General features: G+C 39.5%; 3 protein-coding genes across 5 annotated transcripts; 2 read left to right on the forward strand and 1 right to left on the reverse strand.

The window, feature by feature from the left end:
- Nucleotides 1-2493: 2493 nt before the first annotated feature.
- Nucleotides 2494-10681, forward strand: six5 (SIX homeobox 5). Its single transcript, XM_051870255.1, has 3 exons — nucleotides 2494-3355; nucleotides 6004-7481; nucleotides 7566-10681. The coding sequence occupies exons 1-3, from the start codon at nucleotides 2523-2525 to the stop codon at nucleotides 8270-8272; spliced, it is 3018 nt and encodes a 1005-aa protein (XP_051726215.1). The 5' UTR covers nucleotides 2494-2522; the 3' UTR covers nucleotides 8273-10681.
- Nucleotides 10682-10801: 120 nt separating this feature from the next.
- Nucleotides 10802-13723, forward strand: six9 (SIX homeobox 9). Of its 3 annotated transcripts, XM_051870259.1 has the most exons (4): nucleotides 10802-11265; nucleotides 11407-11865; nucleotides 12021-12184; nucleotides 13179-13723. In XM_051870259.1, the coding sequence occupies exons 2-4, from the start codon at nucleotides 11458-11460 to the stop codon at nucleotides 13315-13317; spliced, it is 711 nt and encodes a 236-aa protein (XP_051726219.1). In that variant the 5' UTR covers nucleotides 10802-11265; nucleotides 11407-11457; the 3' UTR covers nucleotides 13318-13723. The 3 variants fall into 3 exon arrangements, with proteins under 3 accessions (XP_051726219.1, XP_051726217.1, XP_051726218.1); XM_051870257.1 differs by having other exon boundaries at nucleotides 10802-11865; XM_051870258.1 differs by having other exon boundaries at nucleotides 10802-11865; nucleotides 13182-13723.
- Nucleotides 13724-14608: 885 nt separating this feature from the next.
- On the reverse strand, nucleotides 14609-21002 carry qpctla (glutaminyl-peptide cyclotransferase-like a). The gene is given in 8 exon segments (XM_051870256.1): nucleotides 14609-15369; nucleotides 16922-17038; nucleotides 17126-17225; nucleotides 17465-17626; nucleotides 18402-18527; nucleotides 18529-18696; nucleotides 18879-19025; nucleotides 20083-21002. Coding segments are annotated over 8 exon segments (1176 nt in total). The 5' UTR covers nucleotides 20293-21002; the 3' UTR covers nucleotides 14609-15223.
- Nucleotides 21003-21173: the final 171 nt, after the last annotated feature.

A 21173-nucleotide genomic window follows, 5' to 3' on the forward strand; every position in this document is an offset into this window, starting at 1 on the left:
AAGGCAAGTGTGCACAGGCAGAAGATCAAAGGGTGAGGGGTTCTGGGCTGAGAGGATAGAAAGTTGTAGGATGGGGGTGACAGACTACAGCCTGATCTCCCGCCTTCCTGAAAACAAAGTTTACATTCTTGCTAAGGGATGATATGGAGGTACAGAGCTGTGCTTCATCTCATTCTGTCCTTCTGCTTCCAGGTGTGCGTGTCCTGTTTCACATTTAAACCCTTACTCTCCCTGTCCATCCAGCATGCAAAGTTTCAAACACACACACACACACACACACACACACACGTTTGTTTCTTGAGGACACTGCATAGACTTGCATTGATTTTATATCAGGTTAATGATATTTTTTATGGCCTAACCCGACCCGTACCCCTAAACCTACCCATCACAGAAACGTGTTTTGGCTGATTTTATACGCCTTTTTAAATAGTGAGGACCAGTAAAATGTCCTCACTAGTCGGTTGTCATAATATTTCACTATATAAGTAAGGACATTTGACCCTCACAAGTATAGCTAAACCTGTACACACACACGACATTCCACTGACATAATGATTTTTATACTATACAACCGGTATATTCTCCCTAAACCTCAACCTACCCATACAGAAAACTTTCTGCATATTTATATTTTCAAAAAAAGCATCACTTAGAGTGATTTATAAGCTGGATTATATTGCCATCTTTGTGGGGACAAACACTGTAAAAAATATTGTTGGTTTAAAGGGTTAGTTCATCCAAAAATGAAATTTATGTCATTAATTACTAACCCTCATGTCTTCCCAAACCCGTAAGACCTTCGTTTGTCTTCAGAACACAAATTAAGATATTTTTGATGAAATCCGAGGCTATCTGATCCACACATAGGCAGCAATGAAACTGCACCTTTTGAGGTCGTCGACATCGTTAAAACCATCGATGTGACTACAGTGGTTTAACCTTAATATTATGAAGCAACGAGAATACTTTTTGTGCAAAGAAACAAAACAAAAATAATGACTTTATTCAACAAATTCGTCTGTCCCCTGTCAAACTGCTACGCTATTTTTGTTGCAGAGCTTCAGTGTTTACGTCCGAACGGCGGCTCAGTATTGGTCACGTGAGCAGTACGACGCATGCGTTAAGACATAAACACTGAAGCTCTGCAATGAAAATAGCGTAGCAGTATGACAGGGGACAGAAGAATTTGTTGAATAAAGTTGTTATTTTTGTTTAGTTTTTTGTACAAATATTCTCGTCGACAGTTTTAACGATGTCTTTAGTACCTTTCTGGACGTCAAAAGGTGCAATGTCGTTGCTGCTTATGTGTGGATCAGATACCCTTGGATTTCATCAAAAATATGTTAATTTGTGTTCTGAAGGTCTTACGGGTTAAAATGTTGAGCTAATTGAAATTAAAAATTTGAGTTAACACAATGAAGGAGATTGGTTTAACAAATAGAAACTCAAAATATTATGTTATCTGAACCACATTAATTATCTAGGTTGATTTGACAAAAGAAAAAAAGTTAAAAAAGTACAAATCATGAAAATGATTTTTTACAGTGCATAACACACACACACACACACACACACACACAGTGTTGGTTGTTGTTGGACATCTCACAACATCTGTTGTCTCTGTGACTTTTCCTACTGACACACTCAATCAAAGTAATCATATTGTCCTTGAAATATCAAAGTTTAGGTTAATAAAAAGACCTGATTAAACTTCTAAAGATCCATGGGTTCAGTTTTCCTGAATAAGCATGAACAGCCTTCTGTATAGATAGATAGATAGACTCTAAAAAATGCTGGGTTAAAAACAACCCAAGTTGGGTTGAAAATGGACAAACCCAGCAAGTGGGTTGTTTTAATCCAGCGTTTGGGTTAAATGTTTGCCCAACCTGCTGGGTAATTTTATTTAACTCAACTATTGTTTAAAAATGACTGTATTGCTTGCTTAAAATGAACCCAAAGTATGTTGGAAATTAACATTAAAATAAGTTTAATAAATGAACATTTATTAATACATTTAATTAATAATAATGAAACAATAAACATTTATTAAATTCCTTATTAATAAATGTTCACCTTTTGATTATTATTGTTGCCTCTAGTTAGTAATTATGAGTCTGATTTTTAATTCCCAACCTAGTTTGGTTTCATTTTAAGCCAGCCATATAGTCATTTTAAACAATAGTTGAGTTAAATAAAACTGCCCAGCACGTTGGGCAAACATTTAACCCAACCGCTGGGTTAAAACAACCCAATCGCTGAGTTTGTCCATTTTCAACCCAACTTTTGTTGTTTTTAACCCAGACATTTTTATTGTATAGATAGATAGATAGATAGATAGATAGATAGATGGATGCTCCTGGACGGAATAAATAAATATGGAAAATGTTGATTTATGTAATTTATTGTGTGAGTTTGAGTCTGAAAAGGAGTTGTATGCAAACACACAAACTGAGAAAAACTGTGAGGATTGCACAATGGTAAAGCAGCAGGCAGACTGAAATGCAGCAGGCCTGTGGTGGATGTCTAGATGGGGGAGGTTGACGAAACGCAGGGGCGTGACGCCTCGCTCTGCAGCGGCGCTCACTCGCCTACGGGAGAATGGGAGAGAGACACAGAAGGGGAGGGAGGAGGAACTTGAAGGAAAAAAAGTTAAAATAAAAATGGCTTCCTTGTCTTTGGAGTCCACAGAACAAACTGAAAACGGCCCAAAGGAGTCCACGCAAGATGAAGCCAAAGTGAAAGAGGAGACGGATCCGGACGAAGTTTCGGAACAACTGCTCCAAAGCTTCCAGAACTCGGCGCTCAGTTTTTCCACCGATCAAGTCGCGTGTCTGTGCGAAGCGCTCCTGCAAGCGGGCAATGTGGATCGCCTGTGGAGATTCCTCTCCACCATCCCTCCTTCGGCCGATCTGCTACGTGGCAACGAGACCCTGCTGAAGGCCCAGGCTCTGGTCGCTTTTCACCGGGAGGAATTCAAAGAGTTGTACGCCATCCTAGACAGCCACGACTTCCACCCGAGTAACCATGGGTTCCTTCAAGACCTCTACTTGAAGGCGCGCTACAAGGAGGCTGAGAGGTCCCGGGGTCGCAGTCTAGGCGCCGTGGACAAATATCGACTGCGCAAAAAGTTTCCTTTGCCCAAAACCATTTGGGACGGAGAGGAGACGGTGTACTGCTTCAAGGAGAAGTCGCGCAACGCTCTGAAGGAATGTTACAAGATCAACAGGTATCCCACTCCGGTCGAGAAGAAGAATTTAGCCAAAGTCACCGGACTTTCTTTGACCCAAGTAAGCAACTGGTTCAAGAATCGCCGACAGAGGGACCGGACCCCGTCCGGCACCAACAGCAAAAGGTAAGTGCATTTTATTTCGATTATGTGAGTACACGAACAGTGCTTTCTTTCAGGCCGAAGAGAGACATTCTTGAGTCAAACTGAGAGAAGAGAGCAGTAAACAAACCACTATTGTGTGTGAGGTTTACACTAGGACGAGGGTGTAAAGTAAAAATCTTGACGTCTGAACAGATTGTCCGGTCTGAAGGAGGTTGTTACTTTGTTATTTTACTGTATATACTCTTCTAGGCCTATTTTATTGTTTAAACACAGATGGGTGACACAGCTGTGAAAAAGTTAAATATATTTCTTGCACTAACATTGTTAACTAAAGTGTTTGACGTGTGAAAATGACAAGGAAGTCTCAGAAAACAAGGCTGAAAGCATGTTGCTTTGTTGTGAAATGTGAGAAAGGGGCGCCAGGAGTGGCTCGAGTTTCCTGAAACTCTGCACCACAATGTCTTTCTGTCCATGGACAGTTAGATCTCAGGATGGAGAGGCCATTGGGGTTATATGGTATATATATATGATATAAGAAGATCATATATATAAACAAACAAACAAATGAATATATAATGTATGTGTATATATGTGTGTGTGTGTGTGTGTGTGTGTGTGTAGTATGTACACATACATGCATGCATACATACCTTCGTTAAGATTTAAGGAAGACATAAGTACTTGGAGAGGTAAGCCACACTTAGACTGCATTAGATAATGCAGTTTATTAATCAGTTATGCATTTTTTTTTTTTTCCCTAAAAGCACTGTGTGTTGTGCAAATGCGTATAATTTCAAGAAAACATAATGCAGAAATACATTAAATATTGAAAAGAAAGAAAATTCACACAAAAATCTAAAAGTAGTACATGAAAACAACACACACACACACACACACAAACACAAACAAACAAACAAACAAAACATACCAAGATCAAGAACTAAAAAAAACAGAAATGATAAACTAGCATTAAAATCATTGACATTGTTTTATAAAAACAATAAAACATTTTTAAACGGATCAAGAAATGGTACAGATTCCATGTTTAGTATACTTAACAATAAATTGTAAAGCAGCATGATAGACTGTATGCAGTTAAAATAAATAAATAAAAAAAGGTGTATGCAGTGCATATACTGTAAATTACATCACTATAGTCCAATTTCTAGCAATAAAAGGAAAACTTTTTAATGAAAAAAAAAAAAAAAATACATTGGTATCTGGTAATCTTACTTGGGTCTAAGTTTTTTTTTTTTTTTTTAAACGACAGTGAATAAGTCAAAAGTGACAGTCCCAGACGTGGAATTTGTGCTCTGCATTTACCCCATCCAAGTGCACACAGGCACCTCAGTTATGGGTAATGAGAGTGGAAGAGATTACCAGAGATTACTGTTTATTCACACCCCCACCTACATTTCCTGCTGGTACTGAGACTTGAACCCACAACCTTCAGGTTACAAGTCTGACTCTCTAACCAGTAGGCCTCAGCTGCCCTAAAAGGGCTATCAATATGAATATCAAAAGTCAACTCATCACCAGATAACAGGGTATTTATTATTATTATTATTTTACTATTTAATAAATTAGAACTTCTTGAATCTGAAATCCTATTACAGTATTTTTCACAAAGAAATAGTTAAAAATATATGAATAAAATAATTAGTAAACACTGTAACCTACAGGGCACTTAGTAATCTGGTAAGTTTGTGCGCACTGGGAATCATATTTTTTTTCAAATAACTTCAAATGACTGCAGATGCCTCAACAGTTGTGATAAGATGACCCCAACCCCTGCGAGGACTTCAGATGACGCAAACCATTGCACCATTCCAAATTTTGCTATATATCCTAATCATTGTTGAAATATATTCGTTTCATCATTGAGCTCATTGTTTTTGCCTTAAATAAATACATTGTTAGCTAACTGCGTGATTTGCATATGTACATTTCTGAAATTACATAATTTGGATAGTCACCTCTGGTGACAGATTACTCTAAATTGTTATGTTGACGTGCATTTTCTGTAAAGCTGCTTTGAAACTATATGTATTGTGAAAAGCACTATACAAATAAATGTGGAATTGATTGAACTGAAATAAAGACAAGGCACAAGGTAACACTAATTTTACATGCAGCACACAGTGAAAATGACATGAATAGTGGGCAACTGAATACCACAGCATAGTTTGAAATCAAGGGTTTCAACATACACGTTTTTATGCAGTATAAAAAATCCCGTTTCCGACACATCGGCCAAACAGAAAACCTGATCAGCCGATATATCAGTTGACCACTAGTGACAATCTGGAGCACATAAAATAATATATTTAGTCAAAAATAAGACTATTTGATCAGAGCCAGCAGACTTTTTACAATCAAGACTTGCATGGCAACTGGTTGGCTAAATTTGTGAAAAATGAAATCTATCTAGTGTCTGTGACTACACTGAGCACTAGAAGAGAGTCAGTGACAGTACGCTCTGCAAGTTGGCTACAATCTAGGGTTTTTTCTCAGACCACAAGCTTCACTGGGTCTGGTTTGTAATTAATTTAGTTCTCTCTATTGATACAGATGTCAAAAAGCTTTTGAGGATTGGAAATTGATGGTAGACATTGATCGGAACTACATTAAGACTGTCTGACCAAATAATATTTATGTCTCTTCTTTAGTGAATCTGATGGGAACCACAGCACAGAAGATGAAGCCAGCAAAGGAGATCTGGAGGATATTACTGACAAACCTGCTGCTCAAGAGACAGGCAGCTCCAATGCTTCTCTTATATCCCTCACTGGTGCTCCTTGCAGTACTGGTCAGCTTATTCTCAACAGCACCGGGGGATTCCTTACAAGCTCTCATCCACTGCTGCTCAATGGGAGCCCTATACTCTCAGGGGCGGGAACCGGGGTCATTATTAATGGGTTGACACTGAGCGATGGCCACACAGTAACTCTCAGTCCTGTTACAGCTAATGCACCATTGCTACTTAATGGGGCTCAAGTGATCTCCAAAGATGAACGAGGCATCAATGATATGGAGGCCCAAGGCAGCCTGCCCACTGTGGTTCTGAATCCACAAGCCAGTCTAACTAGCACAATACCTCTCTCTCTTAGCGAGGATGCAAAAACAGCCAGCAGCAATGTCTCTCCACTGGATTTCATCAGTCTTCCAGAAGCATTGAAGAATCCAGATAGTAATCAGTCATTGCCTACAAACTCTATGTCCTCGCCCACCATCTCCACTTCTGTCATCTCTCCCACGTCTCTTCCTTCAGTGATACTGGCCCCAAATCGTATTCCTGCATCAACAGCTGGCTCTGTGAGTTCAGTCATCTCCAGTCCCATGGTGCCATTACAGCCCACACAGCCTCCCGAAATTGTTGTATTAGGAAAGACTGACCCTCAGTCGCCAACTTGCAGCTCCATCTCCAACCCTCAAGTGTTATCTTTACCCCAGGTGGTACCATCGATACAGGGCGTTCCAGTTTCTCAACTGATGCAGCCTACATCTGGAGCCACAGTGTCATCTTGCCCCCAGCTTGTTCCAGTCTCCCCGGTCAATCCACAGTTACCCCAAGTCTCCATTCCTCAGTTTCAGACACAGACCTTGCACATTGGTCCAAGACTTGCTCAAGCACAGCCCCAAAATGGCTCCACCACACTAAGCACCAGTAGTGCTTTATCACTCCCCCAGATGGCTGATGGACATGTCACACAAGTGCTTACACCTCAGCTAGGAGATGAATCTACTTCAGCCACCCTTCCACAGATACAGACTTCCATGGGGACGCAAGTCATTCCCATCTCCTCCCCGACTCAAGTCGTTCCTATATCCCAACCCAAAGACTCAGGCCAGCCTCAGCTGGTCCCCCTGTCACTGCCTCAACTTATGCCTGTGTCATCTATTGCGGGAACTCCAACTGGAACCTTCTCCTTCCCTCAGGTGGTCCCAGCAACACCATCTCTTTCCATTCCGTCCCCTGGAGGTGCTTTCCAGATTCTGACATCTGGAGCTGGAACAGGATTGAGTGTTGCCCAGGGACCGATACGCCTTAGCCCAATAGGGCCTCCTCAGAGTGTCCCAACTGGAACCATCCCAGGAGTTCAGCTTCTCAACTCTGGGGTGATTCAGCTGCCTTCTGCCTCTCCAGGTATGTCACAAAAAGAATTTCACCAGCAGTGGAAAATTTGTTTTGTTCTGTTATGATATGTCTTTATTCTGCTTTTATCTCCAGGCAACTTCCTCTTAGCAGGTGGCATTGGGAGCAGCCCCATCCTAAGTGTTCAAAACGGCAAACTCATCCTTACAATCCCAGCTGGCATCCAGTTTGCAAGCATGCCTGTCAAGTCCGTCCCAGACAATTCGGTCTCGAGCAACAGTACCCTTGATCTCCAACCCTCAGCTGTACATCCACTTGAGAATCAACCAGCACCTTTACTCACTGCTCAAACCTCAAATTCACTACAACCATCTCATTTGGGATTTGTTGGCTCCTCTACACTTTACTGCAGCCCTGAGCCAGGGACCATTGCCAACCCAACCCCAGGAGCCTCTCCTAACACCCCAGACTCATCCAGCACTCCCACTCCTACAGGCGTCCTACAATCCCAGCAGACCCTTAGCCCTGATAGCATGCTACCACTCAGTCCGATCTGTAGCGGTGTGGCAACTGGGCCCCACCTCTCCCAGCCAGCCTGGAGCCCTGTCCCACTGTCTTCCTCTGCTGGTCTGACATTATTTGACATGCGTGGGAAAGGGGATCTTCCAGAGGACCCTGCTTTGTTAGGCCTGCCAGGAGGAGAGTCCCTCCTGTTGGGCACTCCTCCGGGTGAGGATGTGGAGAGAGATTCTCAGCTGGATGAAGTGGAGGACATGGACGGGGACTCGAAAATCCTTACACAACTGCAGTCTGTCCCTGTGGATGATGACCTGGGTTTGTAATTATCAGTTCTGCTAGATGCAGTTCATGTTAAATCTCAGCCTGGTTAGAGTTGCATTCAACCATGTCCCTGAAGCGAGAGGAACTATGATTTATGACCTCAGAGGTTTGAGTCTTTCCTCACCTTTCCTTAAATAGTGGAAGTATTCAATCTAATAACTTTGTTGGAAAGAACCTCTCTCTCTTATATTTTGAATTCATCTGTGGAAACAATGTATTCAGCAAGGGCATGACTAGAGGTTCAGTAGAGGAAAAGGCACAGCCATTTTGTCAGAGATGACATTTGTATAACCAATATTCACCTCTAGGAATCTAAGTTTGCGTCTACATGTTAGCCCTGATTTTGATGAAACACAGCTTGTGGCTTGTACAAGGGCTACCATGGCTACCTAAGTGGTAAAAAAGGCACTAATATGTAAAAGGCAATCAAGATTGTTTTATCTGGGAGTGAAGAGCATGCGGGAATGCCTTCTTTTGTGCCTTACGTTTTTGTTACTTCTCAGTTTTATAGATAAAATGACTCTGAACAGAACTTTTATCATTTTAAGAATAAAAGTCATATTTGGTTTTCCTCCTAGAGACAATGAAATAGAGGTAAATACATGTGTATGCTTGGTATCCTGGTGTGAAATGGGTCTGAACATGAGCTAGGCATTGGGAGGTTTACTTCACACATCCTGTACAGGTGGCTCATAAAGATCCCTAGATGCACCAGCAGCACCCTGCATTGGGAGAAGGAAATCTGATAAAACGGTTCAGTAAACTCACAGCACTGGGTGGAAGATGAGACTCGGTTGACAAACTAACCTTAAAATGTGCCTGTCACAACTGCATTGGACATACTACATGCAAAGGCTCGGTTCAGGTGCTGTTTTAATTGATTTTCTTTAACATTGAATTGGCCTAGGTGAGTGGATGGTACATGTATCAGATTTGTGGATGGCAGGATGCTTGGAATTTGAACATACTTTGAACATGCAGTGAAGCACTCTTACCATTTTTGTTGTTTTTATATTCTGTGTATACAGTAAGTTCATGATGGTGCACTAAGCTGACCATGGACATCCTGTATGTTTTGATATGACAGATAATTGACATTGGTTTCCGTAGATTAACCATTGAGCTTTACCCAAGCATTCCAGCTAATTACTATGAAACTGTATAAACATATATATAGGCTCTAGTGTTTGAAGGGAATTGAAGTACTGAATATTAGTCTATGCAACTGTTCTGCATGATAACTGAACCCTAAGATTTGTTTACTGTTAAAAACAGCCACTTCTTACACTACAGATCTAACATGTACATGTACAGTGAAATGTTTCTCTTTTTTTTTTCCTCTTTATGTTTTTCACTTGTCCTGTTTTTCCTATCTTTTTATATTTTGAAATCAAATATTTTAATTATAGGATTTCCACATAGCTACAGGAAACGTCTGTCTTTTTTATTCACCTAATTCTAATCAGATGCAATTTAGACTAGGTGATTCAAAGCTACAAGTATGACTTTTTCAACACCGGTCATTAACACCACCTGACTGATTGCTTAATGCAGAGAACAGCTCTGTATGTTTTGCACATTTTAGTTTTTATTCATGAAGCATTTACATTTCTTCTCTGGCCCTACAAAATTTGGTGCTATTTTTAAACCATTCAACTGTACATTTAAGGCTTTTGTGGAATATTAGGCCTGTGAGATTTTGACATTTTTCATTGGTGCACAGTAATCACTCTGTGTTAACTCTAGCCTTAAGTATACCTGTCTTTTTATGTCTGTTTTTTGTTTTTAACAATATTTAATGCATTTATCAATCATTTTTGGGTCATTCTATGATAACCTTAAAGCTGTTTCCCTCATTCTATCTTAGGTTTACACTCCATTTTGTGGTATAACACAAGTGATTTTGCTTTGTGTAGCGTCTTTGTATTTCACATTCATGTTACATAGTTGTTGTATTGACTTGCCAAAGGTTTTTTTTTTTTCTTTTTTCTTCTTCTGCTTTTTTCCCCTCAAGCACCTGGACAATATTTTAACTTTTTGGAAAGTAAGGGAATGTGTGCGTGTGTGTATGTGTTTGTCCCCGAGTATTGCTATTACTCTTCCAGAATGTAATGATTATTATTATGTTAATGCACATGTATTTTAGTCAGTAGAGTTATATTTGTTTTTTTGTTTTTGTTTTTTTCTGTTCACTTTTTAATACTTTTGCTTCATATTCATGTACAAACAGAAAAATATGCAGCTGATCAAACCAAAGACTTTTTTTTTTTTTGTGATATATTCAAAGGGAGTTTTTGTCCTCATTGTAAACAACATCTCTTTTTATAGAGATGTGTTTTGTATCGTATAGTTATTTTATTTTTTATATTCCATTTTATTGTGATATGTAATAAACATATATGCTACCTGAATGCTCTGTTTAAAATTAATCTAGTTACGTTTTTAGAAGCACTTTTACTGAAATGCCTTAGCATAAAGATAGTTTTCCCTTCAGAAACAAACACACATCTTCACATCATTACTTGCATGCATATATATATATATATATATATATATATATATATAATATAATATGAGGTAGATAGACACACATACTTATTTCTACCATGCAATCTCTAACCAAATTGTCTAACAAATGCTGCCACCATGATTTGATTAGAAAATAAGATTGCCTTCATATTTAAATAAGCTCCATTGTGCACCTGACATCTTCCCCAGGTAATTGATACAAATACAAACAACATTTAGTCTGAAAGGTTTGTGCGTGTGTGTGTTGGTGACTGTCTGTTTTTTTAACCCCTATGCTCTCCGGTTACCTGCATGTACCAAGTTGTCTGGGCGGGTCTCTGTGGCTGAAGAAGGTAAAACCTGCTAAAAGAAAAAAAACCTGATACACTCATCGGCTGCACTTATTGGTTAACACGTCACCGGAGAACAAAAAGGACTATTGTGAGAACCTGACCTGAGAGTTTCTACACTGCATTCACATCACAAGGTACTTTGGTTTTGCACACTTCTGCACATTTCTGTATTCTTGTGAAGCTTGCTGTCGTGTGGATTTAATTATTAGTTTTCAGTCATCCTCTGGATTTCTTTAATGGACTTTGGTAATGTAGAGGGACAACTTGTTTTGCAGAACAATTCCTCAACATCCCTTGTGAGACCTTCCACCATCCTTGGTCCGATCATGGCGATGGGCTTCTCCCCAGAGCAGGTGGCATGTGTTTGTGAGGTTCTTCTCCAGAGTGGAAGCATGGATCGCTTGTCCTCTTTCTTATGCTCTTTATCTTCTGGTTCCACTTCGTCCAACGTGTATCTGGCCATGACACAGAGTCAGGAGAGCGTGCTGAAGGCGCGGGCTGCGGTCGCCTTCCACCACTGCCGGTTTGCTGAGCTGTACGCCTTGTTAGAGGGGAACGTGTTCTCCCCACGCAGTCACCCTCTCCTCCAACAGCTCTGGCTCCGGGCTCACTACATGGAGGCTGAACTTCAGCGGGGCCGCCCTCTTGGAGCCGTGGGGAAGTACCGCATTCGTCGCAAGTTTCCTCTTCCACGTACCATCTGGGATGGAGAGGAGACCAGCTACTGCTTCAAGGTTTTCAAATCTTTTGGTGTAGCACATTGTTTTAAACACAATAGGTGTACAGTTGAGTCCTCAGTGTATAAGATCACTGATTTACAGTCTCAAAATAATCATGCTTCTTTTTGGGAGAGATTTCAAGAGGTTTTGGTTGCGTCCTCTGCTCGCAGGAAAAGTCTCGCAGCGTGTTGAGAGAGTGGTACTGCAGAAAGCCGTACCCCTCGCCGCGAGAGAAACGAGATCTGGCTGCAGCCACTGGACTCACTGCTACACAAGTCAGCAACTGGTTCAAGAACCGTCGACAGCGGGACAGAGCTGCGACCAGCCGTCAAGAGTAAGAGAAACTCCCTCACTTTATTTACACGAGGGGCCGGACGACATAGTGGATCCCTGCTGATATACTCTTACTTTCTTAAGCACTATGAAAAGTTTAGACCAGAGGTTCTCAACATGGGGGCCTCAAGACGACAAAAATGGAAATTCTGTCATCATTTACTCACCCTAAAGTTGTTCCAAATCCAAACCCGTATAAATTTCTTTCTTCTGCTGAACACGAAAGAAGATATTTTGAAGAATATGGGTAACCAAACAGTTGATGGACCCCAATGACTTCCACAGTATGGAAAAAAAATTACTATGGAAGTCATTGAGGTCCCATTAACCGCTTGTTTACCGACTCTCTTCAAAATATCTTGCGTTCAGCAGAAGAAAGAAACTCGTACAGGATTTGGAACAACTTAAGGATGAGTAAATGTTGACAATTTTCATTTTTGGGTGAACTATCCCTTTAAAATTATTTAAAATAAGACAAAAGCATTTCATTGAGCTAAAACAACTGAAAACCAACATATTTTAATTCACCCCCTCAACAATTATTTTTCATTTTTGAAGAACCAGGGTTTCCACTGGATATATGAATTAGCCTAATTTTAAAAGTACAATTTTTATACCTTTTCCTACACCAAATTCTAACATATTTTATAGTGTAGAATTAATAGAATTGGTAGAATTTCCAGTGAAAATCACTTAAAAAAAACAAAACAAAAAAAAACCTTATCTATTAAATGACAAAAACTGGAAAAGTCATGTCCTTTGAGTCCAAATGGTTGAGAACCTCTGCTTTAAATGGTTAAAGAGCATTCAGATGTGTTCGAAAGAAAAGCAGTTGCGTTCTATTGTTTTCTAACATTGGGTCTATGCTGCCCTCTGCTGGATGGGTCACAGAAAAATTCAGAACATATCTCTAACTTCAATACATTTACATATTCCTATTTGATCTCAGTATGACATGTTTCAGATTTAATATCAGAGCTATTCCTGTGTTCCAGCAGAACATCAGCAGGAGCGTTCCTGAGCTCTGATGAGGAGCTCTCACCACCAGGGAGCCCCAGCGCACTCTTCTCCTGCTCCCAGCAGCTCTCTGCCCACCCGCCCCCTCTCCGACATCTGGGACCAGCACACTACTAAAACGAATGCAGTGGAATACAGGTCAAAAGTCAAAGTTTTGACAGAGTCAGGGGAATCTGCTGACGCTTTTTAGCCGTCTATGCGGTTGTGTTTTCTGATGTGTGTTTGGCTGACAGTCTGGCAGAAGTAAGCGAAATGGCTGAAATCACTTACAGCACCTTTAACAAAACAGAGCATCAGTGCAACTGTCAGCAAATGGCATTTTTTTAAATTTTACTATTTTTTTGTAACTTTTGTAAAGTTTTTAGAACACATTGAGAATAAGAAAAGTAACCTTTGTGTTCCAGTGCATACTGTAGTTCAGGAAAATACGATTTTTTGATGAAATCCGAGAGGTTTTTTATCTCCCATAGAAAGCAATGAAATTACCTCATTCAAGGTCCACAAAAGTACTAACATCGACATCGTTAAAATAGTCAACGTGACTACAGTGGTTCAACCTTAATGTTATGAAGCAACGAGAATACTTTCTGTGCGCAAAAACAAAAATAACAACTTTATTCAACAATTTGAACTGTTGTCATACGTAGTTGACACAGTGAACGCAGTGCAGACTTCCGTGTTTACGTTCAAACGCTGGCTCAGTATTGGCCGACGCTGTTCTTGTGAGCAGCACGACGCATGCGTGTGATGCTGAAGCAGGAGCCGGCCAATAATGAGCCTGCGTTCGGACGTAAACACGGAATCGCTGCACTGGTTCACTACGTCAACAGCATAGGAGACTGACAAGAAAGTGGAAAAATTGGCATTATTTTTGTTTTGTTTTTGCGCACAAAAAGTATTCTCGTCACTTCATAACATTAAGGTTGAACCACTGCAGTCATGTTGACTATTTTAACCATGTCTTTACTACTTCTCTGGACCTTGAATTTGGTCATTTCGTTGCTTCGATTAAAAAAAACCTGTCGGATTTCATCAAAAATATCTTAATTTGTAATCCGAAGATGAACGAAGGTCTTATGAGTGTAGAACAACATGAGGATGAGTAATTAATGACAGAAATTTCATTTTTGGGTGAACTAACCCTTTAAGTTGGCATGAAATGAAAATTCACCCCATCTATTTTCTAAATGGATATTATTGATCTCTTATTGATCCCATTTCTTACAATTGACTGCAAGCTCACATTCACATGTCAACTTTCAATTAACAACCAATGGACTGAATCAAGTCCCACCCTACATTTTTTTTTTTTTTCTTTTTCTGTAATCCATTTCACTTGGATATACGTTACAGTACAGGAGAAAAGATCTATCGCTACTTTGTTTTTGTGGTCCCAAAGAATTGCATATCAATACAGCAGCAGACTTTAATTTGCCGTAACTCAGTCAATCTCACTGTAACAACAACAACAAAATTTGAGACTTTGTTCCAGTGTTTCCTTAAGTTTATTACGAATATCCATCAGACCCTTCGCTTGGTCTTTTGGTTGATAATAGTAACAGCTTTATAATTAAAGAATGTAAAAAATAAGATCTTGTAAAGTGCACCGCCACTGGCTTTCCCCAACACAGCTTGAATGCAACAACATTTAAAATGTAGTTCATCAATAGCACATACTGTGCAAATTATGATTAATGAACTAAAAACAGTCATTAAATGTATTTCATTGCCAGTTTTTCATTCTCAGTCAAAAGAATAGTCTTTTACCACAATATACAGCTTATACAGCTGCCGTAACATGAGTGTTTGTCCTATTATGAGACATGGCTCTTTTCAGCAGAAAAATATAGGAATATTATCAGTATGTACCATTCACATTCCAAATAAACACATCATTATACTGCATGTGTGTTTCTTTGGTCATTCTGATCTATGGCTCTATTATTATTAGCTCACATTCAACTGCGCTGAACACGTGGTCATGTGAGTAAACGTCTGCTGTAGGATGATCATTATGACATGTTTAGAGGCTCAGGTACTCAGCCACAAAGATGGCCAGGATTCTAGTGAGGTTTTCCACCGTGGGCCGGTGCATCCTCTCCTCCGCATCATCCAGCGTGTGCCAGAAAACAGGAAACGGTGTGGGGATCAAGTGCAGCACAGGTACACCTGGTTCAGGGGTACAAACAGGACAAATTTAAAATTAGCTTTATGTTGTTTGGTAAACACAAACTGTGATATGTGTATCGCTTTATATACGTACACTACCGTTCAAAAGTTTGGAGTCAGTATGATTTTGAAAGAAGTTTCTTTTGCTCACCAAATGCTGCATTTAGTAAAAATGGTCATACTGCCAAATATGATTACAATTTAAAATAACTCTTTTCTATTTAAAGTTATTTTAAAATGTAATTTATTCCTGTGATCAAAGCTGAATTTTCAGCATCATTACTCCAGTCTTCAGTGTCACATGAAAATCATTCTAATATGCTGATTTACTGCTCAAGAAACATTTATTATTATTATCAATGTTGAAAACAGTTGTGCTGCTTATTTTTTTGTTGTTGAAACCATGACACTTTTCTCATAATTCTTTGATGAATAGAAAGTTCATAAGAACAGCTTTTATTTGAAAATCTTTTGTACTGTCACTTTTGATCAATTTAAAGGAGTCATGACATGGATTTTTTTTAAATTATTATTTTAATGTGTTCCTTGAGGTTCACTTATAATGTTTTTATATGCGGCAATAAAAATATATGCGGCAAAATGATTATTTTCACCCTTCATTCTGACCCTCTGTCTGAAATGATCTGTTTTAAGGCACAGCTCCTTTTAAGGCTTGTCAGTAAACAGCCACACTTATGATTGGCTAATGTCACTGCATAGGAAACAGTATCAACGCTTACTCGCTATTGCACACGAGTAAGTGTTTTGAAAATATTATTATCCATGTAAAACCATAATTTAAAGACAAAGCATTATGAAATCATTTACTTGAAGTTTGTGATGCAGCTGCTGTCAGATCCAACAGAGTTGCTGCTTCATCTCACAACAAAAGTTTCTTTGCAAACTCTCCATTACACTGTGCCTCGTTTACAAAAAAAACAAACATATAATCCTCTGACGTGATCTGAATCCACTTGTATCCGACACTGGGAAGCTTCTGAAGTCTGTACAGAGACTCAAATGAGCCGTTTAAACTGGACGAGTCAAAGCGAATGCTCTTTCATTTGTCCTGTTGTCGACAGACTCAAGTGTGTGGAGTATGTCAGAAACTGAGCGCACATCTGTATACTGTATCAGTGTAGACAGTGTCAGTGATTATAATGAGTTCTAATTGTGTTTAATGCGAATGTCAGCCGTTAAGCGACTGAATGCCAGTGGGCGGGGCCTATGATGCGATGATCTATAACTATTCGTCGATGTCTTGCTCTGGAGGCAGTCATATGCAAATGTATTGCCCGTGTGACGTCACAGATCCCACAATATCCAAACGAGCCGTTTTTGGAGCTTGATTAAATAAATGCTTTGTTTATAATGAGAAGGACATTTTAAGCTATGAAACTTGCAGGATGTTTTATTGGTACAAAGACCTCTTATATGTCAAAAGACCAAGGCAATTTTGATTTCTCATCATCTTCAAAAAACAACAACAACAAAATTTTTACTGACCCCAGAACTTTGGACAGTAGTGTATATTGTCTGACTGTGTCTATACCTCTGTTTAAGAATGGAATGTGGTCATCCTGCACTGGGCCAAGATAAAAATCCTTCCTGAAGTAACTCTGTTCTGATGGATGAGATGTCAACAAGCCCTGTTTGTGGAGTCTCTTCTCTGAAAGAGAGACAGAGAGGAATGCTTACTGTAGAGGTCACGTGTTTGTAGGTAGAAAACTCAATCTGGGTTGTTTTTAACTTATACCTGCTGCAATGAGTCGGTCAAACCATCTTGCTGTGTTATCAAAGTGATTGACAATCAATGGTTCTGGGCCACCAAGCAGGTCCAGCAGGACTAACAGATCCTGGAAGGAAAATAGAGTTTTAACATAAAAAAAACAAAAAAAACAACAGCAGGGTATTTATTTATTTTTTAATATTTCCCTCCTTGGCTCTAGTGTCACACAATTAGTTAAAATAAGTATTAAATTGGACATGCTGACACTTGCCAATACCCTGAAATAAAATCCATTAACATTCTTTACCATTAATCATACAGCAATATATATTGCTTTATATATATATATACCTTTCACAAACTCACCACGGCCTGGAGTAGACTGGTTTTGGTGGCTCCAGAAGGGTGGGGGGTACGGGCCATAAGTTCAGCCAGGTGACGAGAGCCGTAGAGAGAGTCTGTTTCTGTCCATTCCTCAAATGCCTCCTCTCCATCAAAAAACACCAACTGCAATGTCACCGCAGACCTCTGGAGAGAAAGAGACGCTTGATTCAACACAATCTGCTCAGTGATGCAGCTCTTTCTTGTTCAAAATGGCAAATGTTTTTAAGCCCTATTCGGACAGGACTAGTTTTCCCAGAAGACTTGTTTCACAGGCGTACTTTGTGATTTCAATCCCGTCCAAATCTGCCATGTCCGTGTTTTTCGCACACAACCTCATTAAAAATTCCAGATCAAATTACCTACTGTTTTTCGGCTAACTCAACAGTCCTCTGAGAAATCTAATCCCGTCTGAACACAAAAGTCTGTGACTGCTGATATTGTATTATCCTAACACTTCTCCTCAGGTGTTTTTTGACCTACCTAAGCTAGCGTGTACGCACCAATCTTCTGCATTCTTTCATTTCAGTTCAATATGACTGGTATCCGATGAAAAAATAAAATGATAAAATAATAAATAGAGCCAAATTGCATAAACTGCCCATTTTAATATTAGTGTCAAGTAAGTTACTTGTCTAGATGTCTTACATGGGTTTATTATAAACAGCCATTTATTTAATTTTTTTTTTTAATAAATTAAAATTATATCAAATAAAATACATATACGTCATTCTGTAATGCCCACATCTAGAGAACACACACTCCCACCTCTGTAATAAACATGGAGATGTTAGTTCCGTCCATATTGGTACATTAAATCACAGATGTCAGGGTGGTAAAAAGTGTTTAGAAAGCGAGTCCCGTCCGAAAAAGGCTTTAGAAAATGTCTAGAAGAACTCTTTTCCTCATGATGGCGATCTACCTGGTGTTTGAGGGCTTTAAGCTGTGTGTCCAGAGCAGCAGCCAGCTCCAAGATCATGGCACAGGGAATGGCTGAATCACTGGCACCCACAAACACCCGCTTGGGGTTTTTAGGGTCTGCAGGGTAAGATCTTTGAGTCATGGTGGCATGCTAGGAGCAGCCTGCGAGGAGCCGAGGGGTCCAGCACTGCTAGCACATTGGTAAAGGTCACATCACCCTTCGGGGTGGATGCGACGAAGGAATTCTCCTCCAGCGTCCATCCTGCCGACAGTGAACCCAGCTGGGACAAGATATGCTGTAGTTGAAAGAGGCGAGAGAACTTTTGTAAAGTTTAAGAAGAGAGCTATGATGTTACTGGCTACATATAAGCTGGAGAAATCCGCAATTATATCTTGAAAAATATAACCAACAGAAAACAATGTATTTTGCGGTGTTTAGATAGTAGTAGAATATGTATGCTTCAGGATGTGGCATTACCTGTCGTATGGTCTGACTGCCTGCAGTCCCAGGCACTCGTTCAATTAGGAGGGGCCGCAGGTGAGTCTCCCAGAGCCGATGCCCATCCACCTGTGCTGCAAACTTCTTCACTTGTGCCACAGAGTGTTTACTTGGCTTATGGGAAAGCTGCAGAAAGAATAAGGAAGAGGTGGACATATGACTATATTTATCTTGGCTTAAAAGGATGTCTAATCATCCTAACAGGCCACGTCCTGTAGAATTTAGCTCAATCCTAGTTAAACAAATCTGAACCAGCTAATAAAAGTCATCAGGATTGCTAGAAACATCAAAGTAGGTGTGTTTGAGCAGGTCAGGACTAAAGCAGGCTGGGCTGTGATTTGAATAATGACAAAATAAGCATCATAAAAGTAGTCCATACAACTTGTGTGTCATGCGATAACTTCGCATGCGATATCTGAAGGAATATGGTGCACAATTGGTCACTTTTGGAGTATGGCAGTGTGCCTTCTACGTAAAAAATAAATAAATAAATAATAATAATAAAATAATAATAATAATAATAATAATATATATATATATATATATAATTTTTTTTTTTTTTTTTTTTTTTTTTTTTTTCATGTAGAAGGCAGTGTTCACACTGCTATTTTCCATATCAGGCAAAGAGGCTGGGTATTATATATAAAGTAGTAAAAAGAATAGATATAGTTTATTTGCCAAGAAAAAAAGTTTTACTACAATTAACAGTTACTATTTTCCTTAATATTTTGAATTATTTTTACATTTTCAGTTTTCATATTAATTTCAGTTTTAGTTTTTATTTATAGTATTTAACCTTTATTGAGACTCAACATTAGATCATTTAGAAATATTTGTCACTTGAAATTCAGATATTCGTGTTTGCCATACATCTCAGAATAGCATTTATTTGAAATACGAACATAAAAGATGAAAATTAAAATAAAAAAAAAGGGAGTGACCTTTCTGTACACCATAAGCATTGTAGTTTTTCCATTTAATATTTATATTTTATGTCATTTTAGCTTTATTTCTATTATTTTTTTCATAGTTTTAGTTAATCATATATAATTCAGGCGTGAATAATGACAAAATTTTCATCTTCGGGTAAACCAACCCTTAAAGTATGACGGAAAGTGTTAGATAAATAGTCGTAACATGTCGTTAAAATGCATTCCCATACTTTAGCTCAATGTCAACTCACCCTGTCCCTGATGAGATGTGCAGCATGATGCTGTATTGTGCTGCTGGGCTCTGCAGACAAATACAGCGCCAGAATCATGGCCAGCGACAGCGCGCCGCAGAGACACAGCAGCAGCACGCGCACGCGCGCCACTCTCAGCGGATCCCAACCGACCAGCGCGTGCCCGTTATTGGCGTGCAAAGCTTTGGACCTTCGGCCGGCTCTTGACATTTTGACGTGGCGTTGACTGCTGCTGACTCCCGGTTAAAGATGCTTGAGGCGTGTCCCTCCAGCTCCGGCACTGACCGCACGCCAAAGGACACGTCAGCACTTTTAACCGCCAACTTTGTCCGCTAAACCCTATTGTGACCGTGCAGCGCGCGCTGATGCTGTACAAAACACTAATCTATGGCATTTTAGAGGCTAACAAAACTGGTGATGTTTTACAGAAGTGTTTTCTATACGAATAATCAGCCTGAGGTGTTTCAGGTCCTCTTGAACCAGAGATGACCTTTACTCTACTAAAATTACTTTTCCCGTTTAAAGCATCACATTTCACATGACATAAAGCGATTTTACCTTGTAAATGAACTTAAATATTGCCAGGGACTTCCTTAATAGCGCTGCACCCCCGTAAGATCAAAAATACGTAAAGTAAACAATGTTTATATCCTTCCGTCTGGAGTCAAGTATGTTGTGTCTATTATTAATACAATGACTGACTGAAGTATCTGTCAACACTTGAGCTGGACTTCAGCTACTCTGCTCTAGAAAGTCAGTCACCGCCTTCATCAGCAGCTTTACTCTTGGTGATGATGAAATCTTATACATGGCGAACTAACAATAGAAAGCTTTTCCTTTACTGCTTCTTTTATTCTGTTTCTAATGAGTGTAAGTTACAGTCTGCTGCAGCTTCCGCCATGATGGCTGAGATACCATGTCATCTTAAAGGGACAGGCGACAAATACCACCCGCAATGTTGACTTGTAGCAACATGTCGGAATGATAATATTTTTTTGATTTTGATCGCTAGTTCTGGGTAGAAATCTGGAAAATACTCATAATCAGACTTACTATTTTATTGATTACACGAGTTTAATATGGCAGCAAAT

The sequence above is a fragment of the Ctenopharyngodon idella genome, chromosome 18 (assembly GCF_019924925.1).
Source record: "Ctenopharyngodon idella isolate HZGC_01 chromosome 18, HZGC01, whole genome shotgun sequence".
Lineage (NCBI taxonomy): Eukaryota > Metazoa > Chordata > Actinopteri > Cypriniformes > Xenocyprididae > Ctenopharyngodon > Ctenopharyngodon idella.